The sequence below is a fragment of the Grampus griseus genome (assembly GCF_964374135.1).
Source record: "Grampus griseus genome assembly, chromosome: 16".
Taxonomy (NCBI): Eukaryota; Metazoa; Chordata; class Mammalia; order Artiodactyla; family Delphinidae; genus Grampus; species Grampus griseus.
Genome location: NC_139010.1, coordinates 8,615,551 through 8,637,089, shown reverse-complemented (window position 1 = coordinate 8,637,089; position 21,539 = coordinate 8,615,551). Strand labels below are relative to the sequence as shown.

Here is a 21,539-nt window from a genome sequence, read left to right as displayed (position 1 = left end):
AAGAGTAAGGATGAGTCAGATAGGACCAACTCTTGCCTGGAATTACAGCCTGGATTGGAATCCCCTGGGTTGTCCAGGATCCTCAAGACTTGACTTTGGGTAAAGCGTCCCTAGCCTGGCATGGAGATCCAGGTCATCCAGCAGAAGAAACAAGGAGGTACTTGCATTCTATTCCACAAATAGAGGAATTCCTACAAATAATCTTCTTAATGCAGTAACAAATACACAAAACCAAGCACAAAGATTTACAGAGAAGAAAATGAATATATGAACAAGTTAAACTTAGTTACAATAAGAGAAATTCAAGTTAAAGCAACCTTGATTGCCGTTTAAAACTCGGGAAATTTTCACAGATTTAGAATGGGAATTGAGTCACAAACTGAAATGCTGCAGAGTTCAAGTAGAGAAGGAAGGAGCTCAGGCCTTTGGGGGCAAGGAATTCTTTGGTCCCAGGGACCCTGAAGAATGGTCTGCAAGGGCACTGGCACACCCCTGTGGCCCTGCAGGCTCCTGGCCCTGCGGGGAAGGTCACGGAGGAGAGCCAGAAGGGGCCCAGAACTAGGACTCGTGCCCTTGTTCAGAGCCATCTGGTTGCTGTGGTTGTGTGCAGTTGAAGGCCACATGCCCTAGCTAAACAGAAGCCACTGCCACACAGCTCAAGCCAGTGGTTCCAAGGGGAACTGTAAGCCTGGTATCGCCGGCTCATTTGAGTCTTTAAGAATAAAATAGGTATTTTTACGTGAAAAATAAAGCACTTAAAATAGATGAGCTGCAGCTAATAACTCAACACATGTTTCAAAAGCAGTGGTGATCAAAAAGGCAAGATGCAGCAGATACCTAAAGAATAATTAATACCATATATATAAAGTTTAGCAACATGAAAAACAATACAATTGTTATAGTAACATATAGTAGAACATAAATTCTACATACATGGGAAACAAATACAAAATTCAGGATAATAGTAACTTCTGACAAGAGAGAGGAAATAGGATGTAAAACAGTACACAGACTATGTAATGTTTAATGTTTTCTTTATTTAAAAAATAAGCTGATCTTATAAAATATTAGGATTAGTTTAACTGAGTGGTCAGTATACAGCTTTTTATTATACTTTCTTTCTACTTTTCTATATTCTTTGTATTGAAATACTTTATGACAATAAACTGCTACCCTAATGAAAACAAAGGTTAGACCCTGTGTGGACATCTGGCATCTGTGAGCCATGTGGAACTTGGAACATCAGTTTTCAATGTTTGATTTAGAAAATCAGTCCACAACTATTGATGAGTAATACATCGCCATTGGTGGCATCATGAATTGGTACAAAGCCTTTGAAAAGTACACTCAAGAACTGTAAAATTTTTAATATTCACTGATCCACTAGTAGGATACTGGAAATTCTAAAGAAATGATTTAGAGGAGGAACAAAACTTATATACATGAAGGATTTAATTATGACATCTATAATTTTGAAAAAATTTGAAACAATTTTAAATGTCTATCATAAAGGATGCTCAAGGGGACTTCCCTGGTGGTGCAGTAGTTAAGAATCCGCCTGCCAAGGAAGGGGACATGGGTTCGAGCCCTGGCGCAGGAAGATCCCACATGCCGCAGAGCAACTAAGTCCGTGTGCCACCACTACTGAGCCTGTGCTCTAGAGCCCATGAGCCACAACTGCTGAGCCCATGTGCCACAACTACTGGAGCCCAGCGCGCCTAGAGCCCGTGCTCTGCAACAAGAGAAGCCACCGCGATGAGAAGTCCGTGCACCACAAGGAAGAGTAGCCCCTGCCCGCCGCAATTAGAGAAAGCCTGTGTGAGGCAACAAAGACCCAACACAGCCAAAAATAAATAAATAAATAAATTAATTAATTATTTTTAAAAGGGATGCTCAAGTAAATTATGGTATACTAACTGTATAGAATATTATAACACTTAAAAATCATTTTGAAGACACTGTCAAAAATGGAAAATGCTTATGGGAGAATGTATAAAATACAAAATAGGGAATTATTTGTATGGCAATAATCACAGCTATAAAATACATACGTAATTGGCTAAAGACTGGAAAAGAATAGACAAAAATGAAAAGCTTATTTGTTGATGAAATTATGGTCAGTTAAAAATTTGTTAATGTTTAATTAGTTTTACTCTTTAGAAAAAGTTGAACTAGATTGAAAAATGAGATGTTTGAGAAGAATATTTGAATCACTTGGGTTGTTTTTATTTTTGAGATACGACACTAGGATACCTTTCGTCATGGTTTTTGTTTTATACTTTACTTATTTTTTAAATTTTAGCCTTCAGAGATAGAAATGGAGTCTCAGATACATCTCTATGGGCACACAGAAGAGATAACCAGCTTATTTGTCTGCAAACCATACAGTATAATGATAAGTGTGAGCAGAGATGGAACCTGCATCATATGGGATTTAAACAGGTACAGAAATCTCCAACTCTAAAATAGCTATTTTTAATGTTTTAGTTCTTACTGTGAGAAATAGGTGCACTAAAATAATATCTTTATATCATAATAGCTTTAAGCATGAAATACGGACTTTACCTTTGTAATCTTATTGAATTAAAAAATCAGTTAGGAATATAGTCAGGAATGCCTTATAAATAGTAGATACATATACAGTGAGGAAAAGAATTATACAAATAAGAGAATATAATTATATGTAATGATCATATGCAAATTCATGTCTTTGGTCTTTCAGGTTGTGCTACGTACAAAGTCTGGCGGGACACAAAAGCCCTGTCACAGCCGTCTCTGCCAGTGAGACTACAGGTGACATTGCCACCGTGTGTGACTCAGGTGAGCTGGCCCCAAAACCAAAGCACAGGGTGGTTGCCCTCACAGTGCATTCAGCCAGCTGGTTACTTCATAGGTTAAACTGTTGCATTACATCTCTCAGGTCCCTACCAGATCTGTATACTTAGGTGATAGCCTGTATGTGTGTTAAGACTCCACACTCCCAATGCAGGGGTCATGGGCTTGATCCCTAGTCAGGGAACTAAGATCCGGCATGCCACACAGCAAGGCCAAAAAAAAAACCCAGTAAGGTTGAAGATTGAGTTCATCAATTTTGGCATCTACTTATGCAAAAGTTAGTATTGTCATAATTTAACTTTTTTCTGATATATGTAAGATTGCATTTGAGCACATGTAAGTTAAGCAAATTACTGTTACATAATTATCTGAATTTTCTTTGGTTTTATTTTTCCATCCTTTTTTGCTTCTGCTTTTTTTTTTTTTTCGCGGTACGTGGGCCTCTCACTGTTGTGGCCTCTCCTGTTGCGGAGCACAGGCTCCAGATGCGCAGGCTCAGCGGCCATGGCTCACGGGCCCAGCCGCCCCGCGGATCTTCCCAGCCCGGGGCACGAACCCGTGTTCCCTGCATCGGCAGGTGGACTCTCAACCACTGTGCCACCAGGGAAGCCCTGCTTCTGCTTTTTAACTACTGACTTTGCTACCTCCCTCCTGACTAAATGAAAAGAATGATCATCAACTTCCTACATGTGTCTTGTAGTTCCTGTGAGAGAGTAGTATAAAATAATAATGGACGTATAATTTGCCCAAAATTTGCATGGCAAAGATATATCTCCTAATGAAAGGTCTGGCTTTTAGTTTTTGTTTTTTCATGTATACATATTAAAAAACTTGATGCATCCAGAGAGAAAGAACTGTTGAAAAGCTCATCAATTTTCTGTTTGCATTTCCATTAATTGAAAGGATCCTTGGAAGAACTGTTTCTTTTTGTCCACTCAGTACAGATATCTTCCACACATCTACAGTGGGTGGTCTTTTATCCTTTGCTTGCATTTTTCATATTGTTTGTTTTTTCCTGACACCAAATGTGTGGTCTTTCCAGACACTAAACAATTCTCCAATTCTATGACACCAACTGGGTGTCCAACAGTGCAATTCAATTCTGACACTAACTAGTTGAAGTTAGCAAATTTGGGAGTCCCAAGACCCCCCACCAGGTTTGATCATTCTCTCGAATGACTCACAAAACTCAGTAAAACACTGTACTTACTACTATGGTTCATTACAAAGGATAGAAGTGAACAGCCAGAAGAAAAGGTAGGTAGGGTGAGGTCACAGGGTCTGTCCCTGTGAAGTCAGACTGCACCACCCTCCTGGCATGTCAGTGTGCTCATCAACTTGGAAACTCTCCTCCCCCTGTTGTTTAGGAGTTTTTCTAAGGTTCCATTCTGTAGGCAGTAGATTCTATCATTGGCCATTAGGAACTGAGCTCAACCTCCCGCCCCTCTCCCTTCCCTGGAAGTGGGAGGTGCTGTAAGTTCTAACTCGGGGTTGGCTTTTCGGGTGACCAGTTCCCATCCTGAAGCTGTCTGGGCCTCCCCCCAGGAGTTATCTCATTAGCATAAAAAAGACAGTAAATTAACAAGGATTTAGGAGCTCTATGCCAGGGACCTGGGACAAAGTCCGAATATTTATTTTTGTACTATACCACAGTAAAACTCTTGTTTTTACAAAACACTCATTCATGCTTGTATTCAAGAAAAGTAACATCTTCAGTCATGCTTCAAGATTTCAGTGTGAAGTATTTGCCAGTCTTCACCCCTAGTCATAAAATAATGTCATGAAAATATTTTTATTTCCTAATCAGCATAACTAAGGGGAAAGACCTTAAACAGTTGACTTTGGTAATATAAGTGTGGGCAGATTATTGATGACTTTGCTAATTGTTCCTCCTTGATTTATACATTAGTGGCTTTTAGTATGTCACATCAAGAGGGAATTTGGGGGAATCATATAATGATTATTTATATAGAGTTCTCTACTTTCTTGTTTTGGCAACATTTGGAAGTTAGGACTGATCCCGAGGGAACCAAATTTTGTAAAGTTAATTACTTTCCTGCTGCCAGTAGTGATTTATTATATCTGTGATATTACATTAGCTAGTCATATGGGAACACGAAACCAAATTACTTTTGCTTACAATTACCAGCTCACTAGTAGGGTGTTCAGGTGCCCCTAGGTAGTGTGCACAGTATAATAGAGTAATGGCTAGAACGTTCTTTCCACTTTGAACAAAAAGGCCTTCTACACTTGTTTGAGGCCTCTCAGTGCATATAGAAGAGGACTCATAAAGAGCAACTGGTATACAGACAGCATAATAAAAATAATGATTTTTTTTAAATTTTATTTTTAAATAATGATTTTTTTTTAAAAAAGAGAGGACAAATTTATGTTAAGTGATCCAGACTGTATTTCATTCTCCTATTCTTATAGTCCAGGAAGGGAAGAAAGTTACCAGATTTAGCCTACGAAAAGTCTTGACACTTTAGTGAGAACCATCCAAGTAACTTTTAAATCAAAATTTAAGAGAAATAAATACATATGCATGTGCATGTATGTGTATATATAATATATAATGTGTATATGTATGTATACACATATATATTCTCAAAATTTTCTGTATTGGGGCTGAAGATACACTGGCAAACTCATTCCTCCTGATCCTAATTTCCCAGGGCTTATTATGGGATGTGGTTGTTACAGTGATAAGATGTAAAATTTATTAAACTATGTAAATATTATAGTAGATGGTTTCTGTATTTTTTAAAATCATTCTGCCACTATATCAAAATATATGCATTTCAACTAGGGCTCATAGCCTTTTCCTGTGTTGCCAGTGGTACTCTGAAGTTAATATACTATTCTAAGATTCAGAGTAGGGGGTAGTTCTCCAATTTCTTTTAATTCTGATGAAGATGTATAGGAAGAATAAAGATTTTTTTCAGGAATACCCAACTTTCTGACTTTTAGTTGATATGTTAAATTATACATGAAAGCAATCCAGTATTGGGTAAGGGCCCCTATTTTTTTTTAATATATATTTATAATCTTAGGCAGATGAGTGGTTACTTGGTTTTGTGGCAGACCAAGTTTCTGGGCAATCTGCTAGGGTAATTCTTTGCCTGTTAAGTTCCATACCATACTTCAGAGTTGAGGACCACATTTAGATTTTTTATTTTGAAGAACTAAGCCATGCAATAGCTGTGTCTTGCAGTTACCAACCCCTACATCAATATTGTTTACGGATATGTATCCAATGACTTCAGTAAGCCTTCTGACCATACTAGTACACATCCGGTCACTTTATGTATTTTTAAAAATCTTTATTAGATATTAAATTCAAAAGAAAGAGTGAAATCTCTACTTACGTAAAAGATGAGTTTATCATCTACAATTGTATTTCTTTAGCATATTGAGGCTCCTATATCTTTTTTTTAAAATTTATTTATTTTTGGCTGCGTTGGATCTTTGTTGCTGCACGTGCGCTTTCTCTACTTGCGGCGAGCAGGGGCTACTCTTCATTGCAGCGCGCGGGCTTCTCATTACGGTGGCTTCTCTTGTCGCAGCACACGGGCTCTAGGTGCGCGGACTTCAGTAGTTGTGGCACGCGGGATCAGTAGTTGTGGCTCACGGGCTCTAGAGCACAGGCTCAGTAGTTGTGGCGCACGGGCTTAGCTGCTCAGTGGCATGCGGGATCTTCCCGGACCAGGGATCGAACCCGTGTCCCCTGCATTGGCAGGCGGATTCTTAACCACTGTGCCACCAGGGAAGTCCCAGAGTCTCCTATATCTTGATGCTTTATTTGGATAATCTCTCCTAATCAATATTCTACAATGGGAAGTAGACCACTGGGCATTTTTTAATCTTTGTGTGTGTATGTGTGTGGTAAAATATATTTAACATAAAAGCTGCCATTTAAACCGTTTTAAAGAATACAATTCAGTGGCATTATTACGTTCACAGTGTTGTGCAACCATCACCACTGTCCGCTTCAAAAACTTTTTCATCACCCTGAACAGAAACTCTGTAACCATAACTCCCACACTCCTCCCTCCCCAGCAGAGCCTGGTAACCTCTATTCGACTTTCTCTCTCTGTGAATTTGCCTATTCTAGATATTTTATATAAGTGGAATCATACAGTATTTGTCCTTTTGTGTCTGGGTTATTTCACTTAGCGTACCACTTTCAAGGTTTATCCGTGTTGGTACCTGTATCAGAACTTCATTCCTTTTTGTGGCTAGACAATATTCCATCGTATAGATATACCACATTTTTGTTTATCCATTCATCTCTTGATAAACATTTGGGTTGTTCCCACCTTTTGGCTATTGTGAATGATACTGCAACACACTAGGCATTTTGGTTGGTGACATTTGAAGGTCTTCCGCATACCTTTAGGTAAAGAAGTATTTCCAATATTTATTTCTTTGCTATAAAATCTTTTCATTTCCTTAATAAAGAGAGAAACACATTGTCTGCTTTTCTGTTAGTTCTAATGGAGAGATAAAATTAAGTGTAGTAACACATTATGTCGTCCAAACTTTACCATGCCTCTTAACCTCTGTCTTATCAGTATGATTCTATTTCTCCAAAGAAGGCTGGACACATCACCATGAGGCCCCAAACCACAGCCCGAGTTTATAGACGATATTAAAGCAATTAGTGCCTCCTCCACCCCCTGGAAAACTACAAAAAGTTTGGTTACTCATGGTCTTTGAAAGGAAAAAAAATTCGTTTAATAAGACATCGATTTGTAAGAGTCAATCTTAGACATTCTGAAGAATTAGCTTTCATTTTTTTTTAAGAATTAGTTTTTAACTCAGCTTTTACTGTAACTTTTTTTTCTTCAGAAGTCCCGGAAGTCACTTCTTATAGATAGTTTCACAGAATATTTTCTTCTCTTTTTGGAGATTGTTTAGCTTTCTAGGTACTTTCAAATTCAGATTTGGCAGTTTGTATGCTGAAATATCATGACTACAGAAAGATTCATGGTTAATTTACATTGTTGCTCTACCTTGTAGCTTAATTTATTTTCATTTTTTTCACTGGTCATCTTCTCTAGATAAATATGCCAACTCTGTGTGACTTACAGTACAGTAGCTCCATTTATACAGTCTTCAGTCGTGAGTTGCCTATAAACTTCATCACTAAAACAAACAAGCTAGGCCCTCAGGGATGCCCCTCTGGGGCCCAGTTTAGGGGGCTCTGTGACACCCACAGCCTGGTGACCTGCGGGTGACTGTGGCATTTTAGCTGGCGGGGGCAGTGACCTCAGACTCTGGACAGTGAACGGGGACCTCGTTGGACATGTCCACTGCAGAGAGATCATTTGTTCCGTGGCTTTCTCGAACCAGCCTGAGGGAGTATCTATCAACGTGATTGCTGGGGGATTGGAAAATGGAATCGTAAGGTAAGAGGCGTTTTTTCTTTCTTTGTGTACTTTTGTCTATACGGGCACAGCAGTTTCAAAAATTGGTTTTTACTATCTAAACATAATAATATTTAGAGATTTAAAATCACCTTCGGATATCGGTTCTTCAGTTCTTCGTTTTATTTATAAATAGTAAAGATAGCTATAGTACATTTTTGAAATTTTATATTGTTTGTCAACTATGAAAGAGTAACAATATGAAAGTACACAGTTAGGTTTCCTTTCTCCCCACCCACCTGGGCAAACTGCCCAGAAGTAACTACGGTTAATCGGTTTATTGTGTTTCCTTCCAGATGACTTTTAACAAGTAAACACATAGGTTCAATTTTTAGGGAAGGAAACTTTAGTTTGCATAATTAGATGATGACTTTTTTCTTCCTCTAGGTTATGGAGTACTTGGGACCTAAAGCCTGTGCGGGAAATTACATTTCCTAAATCGAATAAGCCTATTGTAAGGTAAAACCTCCCTCACCTCTTCTTTCCTTCATAACATACTCTGTGACTGTTTTGTTGGAGAGACAGTAAAGCACACAGAGGTAAAGAAGTGCGTAAGGAAAGTCATTATAAACAGCCGGCCATTTATTGAAGCCCAGGATGCCCGGGGCCCGGTGGCAAGAGGAGGCCAAATGCCTGTCTTCATGGAGCTCGAAGTCTGGGTCAGGAGCTCACAGCCCCACAGGCAGGCGTGCTGGGCTCGTGGCCAGGGAAGCCTCCTGAACTTCCAGCAGAAGTGATGGATTTTTTCCCTTTCCTTATGGAAAATCCCATAATGGTGATTGATGGCTACAGGCGTGTGCTTGACAGGACTGCTAAACAACCAGTTACCCTTTGCTCTGTTAACAAATTTGACTTTAAAAACTCAATTGGAAGGAAGGGATTCAAATTCTACTTTATTAAAATAATTTTTAATCCACTAAATGTAAAGTTTAATGAACCTACATTAATTATGTATTAATGTTACATTTTTTACCCTTTCCCCTTTCAGGGAAATAAAATACCTCCATAAAATAATCACCATTTATTTCTATAGAGAGAAAGTGTAGTACTGCTGTATTTTTCGAAGTTTCCTATACCCAAGTATTTGTAGTTTAAGTAATCAGGCTAAATAAGAAGGGAAAAGAAAATATGCAAAGAAGGAGCAGAACGTACTGATCCTTTTGGTCCTGGTTTTAGTCTGTATCACTTGGTTAGAAGGAGCTTCACAAACATGCCAGCAGAGCAAGTAAACTACATTAGAATTACAGTCAAAACCAATGAGTTGTAGGCCGTCATTTTGTTTGTCTCTGTGCTCCAGTAAACATATCTTAACCCCCTTACACTGATTTCCATGTGATCACCAATATGCTGATACACTTTTCAGAGACACAATATACAAATGGGATTTTTTTTTCACAGCCTTACATTTTCCTGCGACGGCCACCATTTGTACACAGCAAACAGTGATGGGACCGTGATCGCCTGGTGTCGGAAGGACCAGCAGCGCCTGAAACAGCCAATGTTCTATTCCTTCCTCAGCAGCTATGCAGCGGGATGAGTGAGAACCTCGCATTCTGCAAGGCACTTTAACTCCAAGCTAGATTTGCCGACTTCGCCAGTTACAGGAGGTCAAACCCGAAGAACTGGATGACCAAACAAACCATCCAAGTAATGATAAAGTCTATTCATCTGCACAAAATTCTGCAGCCTCACGAGGTCCTGAGAGGAAAGTATTGTTTAGTGATGACCTGGAGGGTGTGTCGGTATGCACTAACCAACAAGGTTTAAGTCTGACACAGTAAATTAAAATCATATTCCTAAAGGTTTTTTTCATAGAGGATTCTAAAGAAAAGATGAGCATCTCTCTATTTCTGTTTTCTATTACTTTCTATTTTCTATTATTCCAAAAAAGCCAGTAGGATTTAAATTGGTTAGCTGTTTGTATAAAATGCTCTAAAAATTATATTTTAAAAGCTTTCTGCCAAGATAACACACCCACCCCACTCCCCCCAAAAAAGGAAAGATAAGGAGAAAGAATTCAGGACTTGATCATTGCTTTCTTTGAGAAGTATGTAATCCAGTAGGTGCCTCTGCACCAAAGATTTTTTGGAATATCTGAATATTTGAATCTCAGTGTTAGGCAGTTTTTGCCTGTTGCCTTCTTAGCTCAAAGTAGAACCAGAATTTTTTGACAGTCACAAACAACAACACAAGTATCTTTGATTTTCAGACACATTCTGTTTCTTCATAAAAATCCTACTTAAAATCCATAACACTAGATATGGAATATCCTTAGTTGAGTCACTAAGATTTAAACACAGTGATAATTCTTTTAATATCTGCCATTTACAGAGCATTAAATACTTAACAATTTGCAATAGAAAGCCTCCATTTCAGAAGAAGTTTGCACAGATATTAATAATGCAGTCCAGTTAAGGCATTTAATCTAATATGCAGGAGGAGTTTTCTTCCCCAAAACAGAATTACAAAAGAAAAGGACACAGCTTACTTCGTTTTAAACAGGAGGCAGAATAATTCTTTTAGGAAGCAGTTTCCACTGTTTCTACTAACCTATACCACTTGAGAATTCTAGGAACAATAGAAAAATCTGTGTACTCCACAGCAAACTTACACATGATAAAGACAGAATTCCTAAATCCTGGAATAGTCTATCATGATATTATGGCTCTATTTTTACTTGGGGTGCTGCTTTATTGGCTTTGAAAACACTGTAAAATAAGCTGTTACCATGAGATACAAAGATGTATTCCTGCCTAAGAATTACTTGCGTGTTTGTTATGGAAATTTAATTCATATGGTGTTTACAGAACTACTTTTGTAACTTCCAGACTTTCTAAAACATTCTGCTTAAAAACTGTATAAAATGCAATTGCAAAGTCTCTGCTGTCAAGGTAAATACAAGAGGAAGCAAGTGGCTACGTATGCTCGTAACCTTCAGTTGCATACATAGGTAAGAGCACTTCACGGCTGCACTGAGATCATGGTTTGCACAGACCACCTATTAATTCTGAGGTCCAAATAGGTGCAGAGATGAGACTATTCCTATTCACGTTGAAGTGATTTGCTTTGTTTAAAAAAAAAAAAAAAACGCAGCTATTGTCTAACTTTCATTTTTCTACTGAGAACTTTACATTAGTCCCTTATTAGAATAAGGTTGCTACTCAGTCTTTTTTTTTTTTTAAGGCTGAATTTCATCATTTATCTAAAGAGAAAATATGCAAAATGACTGGTCTTGTTAAGAGTGCAATATTATATTTTTATGTAAAAATAAAAATGAAATTGGGGGGATTATTTATTCAGCATGAAACTTAATATGTATATGTTTGAAGCACTTCATAATATGCATGTTGTAGCAAATATTTCTGTAAACTATCACAAGCTCTGTTACCTTTGTACACACTGCCACTTCACAGTGGGGATAAATTTCATAAAAATAGATTTGAGGACCTATTCTCATTGCAGTTTAACTATTATGACCAGATCTCAAACTGGTGGCTGTTTTTGGTAACCCATATAGTTTCTCTCTTTAGCTCCCCTATAAATTTATGTCACTAGAAAAGGATAACTGTCATTTCTTAATTGTGGTCTTTGTGAGAACTTGTATATTTCAATCTTTACTGCCTTTAAATGGAGTTTAGACAGAAGTCCTAAGGTCAAACCACTCTTTTTTTTTTTTTTTGCGATATGCGGGCCTCTCACTGCTGCGGCCTCTCCCGCTGCGGAGCACAGGCTTCGGACGCGCAGGCTCAGCGGCCATGGTTCACGGGCCCAGCCGCTCCGCGGCACGTGGGATCTTCCCGGACCGGGGCACGAACCCGTGTCCCCTGCATCGGCAGGCGGACTCTCAACCACTGCGCCACCAGGGAAGCCCAAACCACTCATTTTTAAAAGGAAAAGACTATCTGTCCCTCCCCCCTCCCCACGCCCAATAGCAGATCTGCACTGCCAGGGCAACGTGCTGTCTGTAACACAGCGTGCATAGTCACAAAACGTGGTAAGTGCTGTGAAGGAAGAGTGGAGGGTCCTCTGAGAGAACACAACCAAAGAACTCAGTCTAAATCAAGAGGATCCAGCAAAGTCAAATTGTTGCCGCTGTCTGATGGATGAAGAGAAATTTGACAGGTGCAGATGGGAGCAGATGTATTCCAGGCAGTACGCGTGCAGACCTGAGGCAGGAGCGTCAGTGAACAGAGGCTCAGGGAGGGAAACACCTCAGCTCCTCTGGTGGGCCTTGCAAAAGGTGGGTAACTTCAACCACCAGCACTCCAGGAACTCAGAAATATTCTTTTTTTCTGCTTTGCATCTGTGGTGTGTGAAGGATTCTCAAGACGAGGGCACACCTGCTTCTACGTGTCTGTTCCCAGAAGAACTCAGGAGCAGCGTCTATCAGTGTAAGCCTGCCAACCTGAATGTCCCCACTTTACCTGCACATCTCAGCTTGACTCTTCCTTTCAGCAACGTTCACTGATTGCCAATTACGTGCAAGCCCAGTACAGGTGATGGGGGAGGGGAGGGGAGGCGTGGGGAATTCTTTCCAGCCCTTCAGAGCTCATTGCTGGTGATCTGCTTCTCAGTATTTTGGATGACCTGTTAATGTTTTGAATCAAAGAAGAGCTACAAGGGGTTCTGGTTCAAGATGGTGACACAGGAGGACTCTGAGCGCACCCACATCCCGTGGACACCCTGAATCTACAGCTACACACAGAACAATTTCCTCTGAAAGAAATCCGAGAACTAGCAAAGCGACTCTTAGAATCTGGTGAACAAAACCCACATCAAAACGGGTAGGAGAGGCCGAGACGCGCTCTCACCTTAAACCCCACTCCTGGTACAGCGACCCACAGTCAGGGGTGGGCTGGGGGGCTGACGGCTCCCAGCTTCTCCCTGAGGAGTGAGGCTTTGACCTCCACATCGGGCACCCCAACTTTTAAGGCCTACCCCTGAGAGATGAACCCCAAAAAACCATCTAGCTTGGAAAGCCAGTGCGGCTGCATCCCCGAGACCCATGAGGCTAGAGCATCTGAGAAGCAGCCCTCCAAGGGCTCTCCAGGACTCACCAGGCTAACGCCCCAGGGCCCAGCGCCGGGGCCGGGACTGAACTGTGCCCAGCCTTCCTGTGTAAGAGGCCTGTTGCCTGTCTTGAGAGCTTCAGCCTGAGGGGCGGGCATTTAACACATTTCTGGAGGCCACTGAAATACGCCCCAAGGACGGCCAAGGCGGCAGGCACCATCTTTGTGCGCGCCCTCTCCTTTCCTGGGGTTGCAGGGATCTCCCAGAAAGGGGGGTGTGCACGTCTGGGGCTCCGGATTTGGCGCTGCCTGCCGGGGGGTGCCCCCTGACCACCTGGCTCTGGTGGCCAACCAGGCTTACATTCCCGGGTCCCACAGAACTGTAACAAGGGGAAAACAGTTCTTAACCAGCTAGCACCCAGGCCAGAGCCCAGAGGCAGCAAACTCCCCGGTCTTTCCGTGAAAGAGGCTGTGAGCTTATCTTGATAGCTGCGGTCGGGGGTGCCGGGGTGCTGCTAATTGAACACACATCCTGAGGCCGATGGCAGCCCTCTCCAGAGATGGGAGCCAGTGGGTGTCACATTCGTGCTCTCCCTCTGCCCCGCCAGGTCTCCAGTGTCTCCGAGAAAGGAGCCTGTGGCATCTCTAGCATTGCCACCTAGAGGCCATATCCCTTGAAAGCCTGGCTCTGGTGGCCAGCAGGGCTTGTGTTCACGGGTTCAATGGGATGGTAGCGAAGAAACAGCTAACACCCCAGGGCTCAGTGCAGAGGGAGCAGACAGAAACGCCCATCCTCCTGTCTTCCCCAAAGAGAGGTCTATTTGTGTACTTTAAAAGCTACTGCTTGAAGGTCCAGCTTCCAATCAGCCTTCAGAAAAAAGCCTTTAGTCTCCTAGGCCTTCGCTGACTTCCAAAGAGCAGACTCAAGCAGTTACTGCTCAGAACAATAGACTCGCGGGAAGCCTAGTTCCTCCTGAAGGGAAATGCACAACAATTTTGATGCAGACCTTTGAGCTGTTCTACAGAAACTACGGCCCCCAACCCGTAGACTCCAGACTAGTTGGAACCGGAAGGTTGAGATTCCGGAAACATCACCCTATTACTTCACCACCAGTCAGTCCAAAGGAGGTCCACGAGCTGCTCACGCACCCTACGACCCTCTCCCCTAACACTGTCTTTAAAAACCCTGGCCTGAAAGCCATCAGGGAGTTTGGGTCTTCTGAGCACAAGTTCCCCTTCTCTTTGCTTGGCCCTGCAATAAACCTTTCTCTGTTCGAAACTGACATTTCGGTTTGGTCTCCCTGTGCACAGGGCACACGACCTTGGGTTCAGCAGCAATTTCTGACAAGCCAGCCAGGAGCCTGTGCCCGTGGCAGGTCGACCCTGACTAGAGGCGGCCCCTTCCCTGGGTCCCCAGGAGCTACTGGGGCTCATTCTGCTCCAGGGAGCTCTGAGCCAGATGCATTCTGACCTGTACCATCAGCCTTCTGTTTCATTTGGGGGTAAGTCGCTCGTGCAGGCTGGGAGTTACCCTCCTTCATCTAGGCTTATGCCCTTTTGAGAAATGGGCCAATCTGGGCTGTTCTCTTTTGGGAGCGGGGCCAATCTGGTCTTGAGGTCTGCATCTGGGAGGGGCGATGGAATTGTTTAGGCTACAATTCCATAGTCTGATCTTTTTGTCTGTGCGACTGTGTTTGTTGTTTCTATTTCTGTGTATCAGTACTTGCATTTTCAACAAAATGGGAAATACTAACTTCACCCCCGTCTGCCTGAGTCCTGGAGGCTGATTGGGACCCTGGTCACTAAAGACTTCAGTGAAATGATCTGCGTCCCTCTTCCTGGTTTTGACCCTTGTTAGGGGGTCCTGGCTTTGACAACCCAAAGGGGCCCTGGTTATGACTTTTGTTAGGGTCCTGGTAACTTGAATTATTTGTAGCGGGGCGTCAGTTTGGTGTACCTGAACAACCTGAGTGTGCACTTTTAAATTATCATTTGGAAGAACTTACTTACCAACTCTCTAGAGAAGGAAATTTTCAGTGGGCTGAGAACAGCCGAATCTGTGTCCCCGCCAGCACTTATTATAGACCTCTTGGTAGGTGAAGGCAAATTCTCAACCCAGATCCAAGGATGTGGACAACCAGACATCAGTCCCCTCGGACAGCCCATTAGGGTGCATTCTGAGTCATCAGAAACTCTATGGCTCTACTCCAAATGACAAAGATATCCACTTATTTTCTTTTGTAATACTGTCTGGCCACAATAACAAGTAGGTGACCAGGGAAAATGGCCAGAGAATGGCTCATTAAATCATAGCACCATGCTCCAACTGGACTTACTCTGTGAGAAAAGAGAAATGTAAGACTCCCTATGTACAGTGCTTTCTGGCCCTTTACCAGAGCAGAGGCTGCAGAAGAAATGTAGACTTAAGGCTGCTCAGCAATTTAACTCAGGGGGGAAGACCTCGCTCCCTGTTTTGAAAGGATCCCCTGAAGACCCCTTAGATTTTCCTTTGCCCCTAGTGCTCCAAATGCTCACTGCAAACTTCAAAAGATTGCTGTAGGGACCTATCACCCCCACCTACCAGCTGGTTTTCAATAAGATGTGGCAGAAGAAGAAAAAGAAAGTGAAGAAGCAAGGCGCCTTGCTTGCAGTAGCGCTGCAGACCACCCCAGGTACCCGGGAGGAGAGAATAAGAAGACTCCACAGGTGAGCGCCCCTGCCCCCAACATGGGACTTGGGACACACAGGCCACCAGCAAAGCTGGGACCTAGTCAGTGCACTTGCTGCAAGAAAGTGGGAAGGCCCCGACCAACCACAGAGGGGGAAGGCCTGAGCTAAACCCCCTTCCTTTCAGCTCCTGCTAACTGAAGAAGCAGCCTGGGGGCTCCCCAACTGGCCCCTCAAAACACCACCCCCCATCTCCCCCAAGGAGCCCCAGTTACCCTAGAAGTCAGGGGAGAGCCAGGTGAGTTTTTGGTAGATACCAGAGCCACATTCTCAGTGCGGACAACCTGAAGGGGCTCCCTCTCCAAGACATCAAAGGGGTGTCAGGAAAGGAAGACAAAAGGAAATCTTGCCCTGAAAATTCCCCCAAAGAGCCTCATTTGACAAGATAAAACTGGCTTTGCACACAGGCATGCAAACAACAGGAGCTAGGTCAGGGTTGGACAAGGTTTATCTCCTACACATCTGCTCCTTCAGCACTGGGAGAAGTGGCTGTTTTATCTGATGCACAGAAACCAGCACAGGGAGTCCAGGAAAATGAAGCAACAGGAATACGCTCCAAACAAAAGAACAAGATAAAACCTCAGCAAAATACCTTGATGAAACAGAGGTAAGTGTCTTACCTGAAAATAGTCACAAAGACACCAAGGGCAGGAGAACAATGCACTGATGAAATAAAAATTCACATTTTAAGGCAAGACAAGAAAAATTTAAACATAAAACGATTTCTCTGCCCGTTTGGGCTTCCTCCCCGTCCCCCACCCCAGTGTGCATTGTGCATCTGCATTATGTGTTACCCAGGCCTCCCCCATGGCCTCCTCCTGGCACCAGCCACGTAACTCCTTAGAAGATAACGTTCGTTTCTCAGTCCCGTAAGCGGTCACAGTGACCCACCACTCACTCACCTTTTACGTGCAGACATCTTTGGTGAACTTTATGTATAATTTATCATTTCCCTTAAAGATAGTGACTGGTGCAGAGCAGCCTGGTCAGATGATGTGGAGAGATACTGGGCTGCACCTAATGGAAGTTCTTAGCTTAATTATTTACTTATGATCTCATTAATTGTCACTAGCTATATTACTTGTATTCTGCCTAGTTTACACGCTTGTTGTTTCTTGCTTTACCACATGTGTGACTGAGCCTCAGATAAAATTAATGATGATTAAGCAACTTGCAACAATCGACCAGATATATAGTTCTATAAGAGCAATGACTGTAACAGTGTCCTCTAGATATGGGAAGACGCAACAAGAGGGAATGATTTCCTGGCCCATAACAGGATAGTGAGACAGCTGGCTTGTGGCTACTGTTAACAGAGCCTAGTCCAGTAATAGCACAGCACGTGGCCTATCCGCAGAATCCTTGCCTGACCTGGGAATGAGCATCCCAAGCACCGTGGAACACACTGGTCATGAAATGCCTCCCAAACCTTGGCCAAAAGTAAGACCAAAAGGGAAGGGACTGTAAAGTAAAGAATACTGCTCACCATCAATGTCTACGAGAATCGAGCCATTAGCCACTGCAGTCATTGACCTACGATACACTTTGAAAGGAGTTCAGGGTTAAGATCAGGATGAAGCACTCTGTGCTCTGGGAAAACTGACAGAACTGGCCCTGTGATATTTTCGGGAGAAATTTTGTATGAACCCGGATTCCTGTATCTTTCCATACTTAGAAAAGTACTAAAACCAGTAACTAAGATGTCTGTGCCTCATGGCTAGCAGCAAGCTTCTACTGAGGCGTGTGCTTGGTTTCATGCACCCTTCACCCAAATCACATATATACTGAAGCTCCCCGACCCTCCACCGCTTTGGAACAGTTCTCAGAGCTCTCTGAGAGACTGTCTCCCAGATTACCATCTGCAGTTTGGCTTGCAAAAAATTTTCCGTTTCTTTCTTAGATTGACTATTGATTTTTTGTTGTTGACATTTACAAGAACGATGCATGACCAAAGTGAGAATTTCAGCAAGAAAAGAGAAAGAAAATATCAGAAAGTACCAAACAGTAATCACAGAGCTGAAGAATATAATAACTGAACTGAAAACTATAATAAAGGGGTTCAACAACAGACTAGATGAAGTACAAGAAAGGATCAGTGAATCAAAGACAGGAAGGGCAGTGGAATTCATCTAATCAGAGCAGCTAAAAGAAAAAACAGAATGAAAAGGAGTAAAGAGAGCCCAAGGGACTTGCGGGAAAGCATTAAGCAGACCAGTATTTGCATCATAGCGATCCCAGAAGGAGAAGAGAGACACAGGCGGGTAAAAGACTTATTTGGAGAAATAATGGCTGAAAACTTCTGTGACCTGGGGAAGAAAACAGAAGTCCAGATCCAGAAGGCCCAGAGAGTTCCAAATAAAATGAACCCAAAGGAACCCACACCAAGATACGTTATAATAACATTGCCAAAAGTTAAGGGAGGGTTACAAGGCAATATTTAGAAAAGTGAGTAGGGAGGAAAGAAATTCAATAGCTTAACATTTGGAGGTTGAAACTACTGGAGGTTTTGAATTATCCATGTTACCCTTACTTTGCTGATTATCCTTCAACTATTTCCAGTTTGTCCCAAATTGGGGGCAAAATATACCCATTTATTTCCAACCTGTCCAATCCTTGGACAGCTCTGTTATTTTTCAATATACTCCTCAGGATAACACTGCATATACTATGAAGCCAAAGCATTTCAAAATGTTAACAGGCTTAAAACCGTGCAGGAGCAGTTAGGGTGGGGAGGGAAGATGGGGGATACTCAGTACTCACTTAGTGAGCCATCCTCTTCCCCACTGCTTTATGTTAGACTGGTGGTCTCTTTCCTACTGTATTTTCCTGAATTTTAAATCTTTCAGTTATTACAATTGTGTTGAATTTACTCAGTGTTGAGAAATCTTTCTCCTATGAACATATATGAGTTTTGAAAACATCCAAAAGTCATTCCAAACTGAATCTGATAAATAAAATATTTGATAGCTCTTTTGGTCAAAAACAAAGTACAATTACAAGGTATAAAAAAAAGTGTGTGATTCTGCAGGTAATTCTGAAAGAGGAATTTTTTAATGTTTTGAGCAATTTACAGTATCATTAGAATAGGGTAGATTAGGTATATACTGGGAAAGAAGGATGGATGGATGGATGGAGGGAGGGAGGGATGGAGGGATGGTGTGGTGGGTGAATGGGTAAGTGGATGGGTGGGTGGACATGTCTCATTTGTTTGTTTCTTTGCTTGTTTTTAAGAAAACGTTCTAACTCAAAAGAAACAACTAAGTCCTAGGTTACCTTTCCTTATCTTTGGATAATGTCTTTTTACAGAACCTGAAGCCCCCACTTGGGTTATCTTCACTTACACACTTTCCTAAGTTTCTTCTTTGCTAAGAAACTCCCTACCTTGCAGTGAACTTATTTGACTTCCCCCAAAGAGTCTCTTACCCTCTTTCTTGTCCTCTGTTTCAGTAGATCCATGTTTATCTCAGGATAATTAGTACACAAATATAAAAATAGGATAAGAATGACAGAGTCGTGTACACATGTCCATTCAGGGATCACAATAGCTCCTTATAGATCCACCAAAAGAGGCTCATTTAGACCCCTGTTTAAGACCAAAAAATTTGGTTATCACTCAGAGATGAATTGTGCCAGAAGCAATCAGTCTCTTTCAATCTGGTAATCCTTGTGTCTTCTTTGTGCAACAGAGGATCACTGATCCTTGAAAACATTTTATCCAGGAAAAATGTTCAAAAGGCAAGGCTTTTTGTAATTTTTCTCCTAAGTGGGGCCAGTCATACACCAAACCGCCTTTGCCAAATCCTTAAAAATATTTAAAATTAAGCAGCTTAATAAGCACATGGTTTTTCTTGATGTCCCATAAACATGGAGTCCCACTGAACATTTCTTAAGCCTCTACAACATACCAGACACAAATATTTATAAGATGGGCTCTTAAAGAACTCATAGTATAGTGGAAAGAGGTATGGTTTTTTTTATTTTGATACGATTTAGTACATTTTATAATGGAGGTTTTATAGGTCAGACCGACTAAAATGGAAAGTGGGGAAGCTAACAGGTCAGGTTTCCCAAAGATATTAGTGATTTAGCCGAATCTTGAAGAAAACAGAAATTTACTAATTTGGGCCAGGGTAGAAGGAAACCAGTGTTGCCCAGACTCAAAGGTGTAAGAAAGCAGGAAGTAGAAGCAGTCCGTGTGTCAGGGACAGAAGGTAAAAGTGAGGGGATGAGGGGAAATGAAACCAAAAAGATGGGCCAAGAACTCCTGCTCCTACCACTCTGGGGAAACTGGGATCAGACTCACCCTTCCATGATAAACAACTGCAAACTGGAGATACTATGTGAAACAAGGATTTTCAAACAGTGAAAACAGGCAGCACAGGTGTGCGATCCCTGAGAAAAAGGCTGCAGACTAAGTGAACCCTGTTATTGCCTCAGCTTTCTGCCTGGGGGCACTTGCCAACCAAGGTGCAAAAGGGGATCCTAAGAAGAATACACAAGAATACATCTTGAGACGAGGCTCAGAGATTAGAGTTTGGGGAGGCTGAGAAACAGGAATTTGTGGCACAGAGTTCCACCAGCAGGTTGCTGCCCAGACAAAGAGAACTAGGTTCCTGGTTGTGGAGACCCTGGAGGCTCAGGCTGAATGCTGTCATTTGTACAGAAGATAAAATGCCCTAGGTCTGAGCAAAGAATGTCCAAGGAGCTGTAAGCTGAACAATCCCCAGAGCTCCCGGGGGGTTGGGATACATTTTGAGTTCCAACCAATCAGAGAGGAAGAGTTCATTGAACATACAGGCATCCAGGTGAGACCTCAGAAGAGTCATACCGTAGTAGGAAGGCTAAACTAGTCCTAGAATAAAGGCTAAAGTCCTTTAAAATAAGTATCCAAACTATCAAACCGATCCATAAGGAACTTAACTGCCTGCCAGGACAAAGTCCCTACTCTTTAAGTCAACAAAATCTAGGCACACAGCAACATACATTTACAATGTCTAGCATCTAATTTAAAAATTACTAGATAGGGGCTTCCCTGGTGGCGCAGTGGTTGGGAGTCCGCCTGCCGGTGCAGGGGACGCAGGTTCGTGCCCCAGTTCGGGAGGGTCCCACATGCTGCAGAGCGGCTGGGCCCGTGAGCCATGGCCGCTGAGCCTGCGCGTCCGGAGCCTGTGCTCCGCAACGGGAGAGGCCACAACAGTGAGAGGCCCGTGTACCGCAAAAAAAAAAAAAAAAAAAAAAAAAAAAAAAAAAAAAATTACTAGATATAGGAAGAAATAAGAAAATGTGGCCCAAAACAGTAGAAAACTTATCTAAAAGAAAGAGCCCAAGAAAAGAAAGAATGGAATTCACAGAGAAGCATAATAAAATAGCTATTATAAGTATGCTCAAGGATTTAAAGAAAAACAAATCTAATGAGAAAAAATGGAAGATTAGAAAAACGAAATGCAACTTCTAGAGATAAGCATACAATATCTGAAATTTTAAAAATTTAGATTTTATGTGATTTATCTTTATTTTTTTCCAGTTTTATTGGAATACA

The 21,539-nt window shown here is 42.0% G+C and overlaps 1 protein-coding gene across 1 annotated transcript in view; it reads left to right on the top strand.

The window, feature by feature from the left end:
* LYST (lysosomal trafficking regulator) overlaps positions 1 to 11,795 on the top strand; it is a 176,772-nt gene extending 164,977 nt beyond the window's left edge. Inside the window, exons 49-53 of the mRNA XM_082674283.1 lie at positions 2,303 to 2,442; positions 2,723 to 2,820; positions 8,090 to 8,246; positions 8,652 to 8,723; positions 9,663 to 11,795. Coding sequence (XP_082530409.1) covers positions 2,303 to 2,442; positions 2,723 to 2,820; positions 8,090 to 8,246; positions 8,652 to 8,723; positions 9,663 to 9,801 — 606 coding nt within the window. The 3' untranslated portion in view covers positions 9,802 to 11,795. The remainder of the gene's footprint in view (positions 1 to 2,302; positions 2,443 to 2,722; positions 2,821 to 8,089; positions 8,247 to 8,651; positions 8,724 to 9,662) is intronic.
* The last annotated feature ends 9,744 nt before the right edge of the window (positions 11,796 to 21,539 follow it).